The sequence below is a fragment of the Notothenia coriiceps genome, unplaced genomic scaffold, assembly GCF_000735185.1.
Source record: "Notothenia coriiceps isolate Sejong01 unplaced genomic scaffold, NC01 NC01_scaffold00034817, whole genome shotgun sequence".
In the NCBI taxonomy this organism is placed as follows: domain Eukaryota; kingdom Metazoa; phylum Chordata; class Actinopteri; order Perciformes; family Nototheniidae; genus Notothenia; species Notothenia coriiceps.
Genome location: NW_011367518.1, coordinates 2622 through 4026, shown reverse-complemented (window position 1 = coordinate 4026; position 1405 = coordinate 2622). Strand labels below are relative to the sequence as shown.

Sequence of the window (1405 nt, the reverse complement as noted above, 5' to 3'; positions counted from 1 at the left end):
AACCCAGTGTATTCATCCGTTATCCAATATCAATTGTAAGGCATTCTCTGTTTGTTTTTTTGTCAATCTTGCTACACATTTCTCATCAGATATAAAACATGTTAGGATCAATATTTTCATTGCTAGTAGTTGCCTACCGTCAAATAAATCTTATATAATTAATTTCAATTAATAATGTGTGATTATAACAGTCGGACAATAAGCATGATAAAAGTCACATTCAAGGTTAATTTTTTATTTGGCATTTTATAAATTCAGGAAACATTCAGTGAACATTTAGCAGGAATCGGTGATACGCCTCATGCTCATGAACCTCTGGCCGCTCATGCCCATGTCCCTGAAGTTCCTGTACTCTCCAGGCCTCATGTACATCATCTTGCCTCTGAACTGGGGCTGCTCGTACATCAGCCAGTGACCGTCCATCACGTTGCAGGACTGGCACTCGTTCATGCGGTAACGATCCATGGTGTTGTCACAGTCCTCCATCATCTCGTGACTCTGACCACCGAAGTTCTCCTTCTCATAGATCTTCATCCTGAACTGGCCTCTGTGCTGCTTTCGGGAGAAGAATTATAAATTAATGATTTAATGTAAAGCGTTGTGGGGTGGTCACCCATAGTAGAATCGTCGGTTACAGTTTTATACCCACCATGGGGATCATACGGCAAGACTTGATGTTGTCCTTCATTCCCATCATGCTCATGTAGTCGGAGTACTCGCCCCTCTTCATGAAGTACTGGTTTCCCATGTAGTTGTTGCGATCGTACACCACGAAGCAGCCGCTCTCAACCCTGCAGGACTGGCTCCTGCTCATGGAGGAGGACATGTCAGAGCAGTCATTCATGCACTCATGAGAACGACCCTGGAAGTTCTTCTCCTCGTAGAAAGTGATCTGAAAGAAGGGAATTTTAATGGTTAAAATTAAATTAGCTATGAACAAACTTTGATTTTGCAAACAGTAATTCCTGATTATTACAAAAAGACTTCTAAAAGTACCTTGCCCCTCATGTTCATGCCGGTGTTGCTCATGTTGGCTGTAGATGTGCTGTTGCTGGTGAACTGATATCCTACCTGGTCAACCCTTGTCTTTTATACTTGTTCAACGTAAATAATTAGTGACCCCTCCCCCTCAGAGAACCCCTATTCAGCAACTTACCATTGAAGCCAACAGAATGCAGAGAATGAGTTCATTTTTCAGGGACCTGGTTCTTTGTAGTAGAGGACAACAGGCGCTTCACAATGACCTGACAAAAAGACTAGCATGTTCTTTGCATTTTTCCCAAGTATGACACACTGCTTTGTACAAACTGATTGTTCATTCACATTTACATTATTGTTCTCCTGACAGTTAACAAAGCAAAGGCTCCCTCAACTAAAAGCAATGATTTTCCATTGGATTTCAGTC

At 41.8% G+C, this 1405-nt stretch overlaps 1 protein-coding gene across 1 annotated transcript; it reads right to left on the bottom strand.

Moving 5' to 3' along the window:
* Window positions 1-240: 240 nt before the first annotated feature.
* On the bottom strand, window positions 241-1029 carry LOC104962451 (gamma-crystallin M3-like). Its single transcript, XM_010790886.1, has 3 exons — window positions 997-1029; window positions 650-892; window positions 241-552 (listed from the first exon to the last, which is right to left on the bottom strand). Exons 1-3 carry the CDS (start codon window positions 1027-1029, stop codon window positions 277-279), a joined length of 552 nt encoding a protein of 183 aa, XP_010789188.1. The 3' UTR covers window positions 241-276.
* Window positions 1030-1405: the final 376 nt, after the last annotated feature.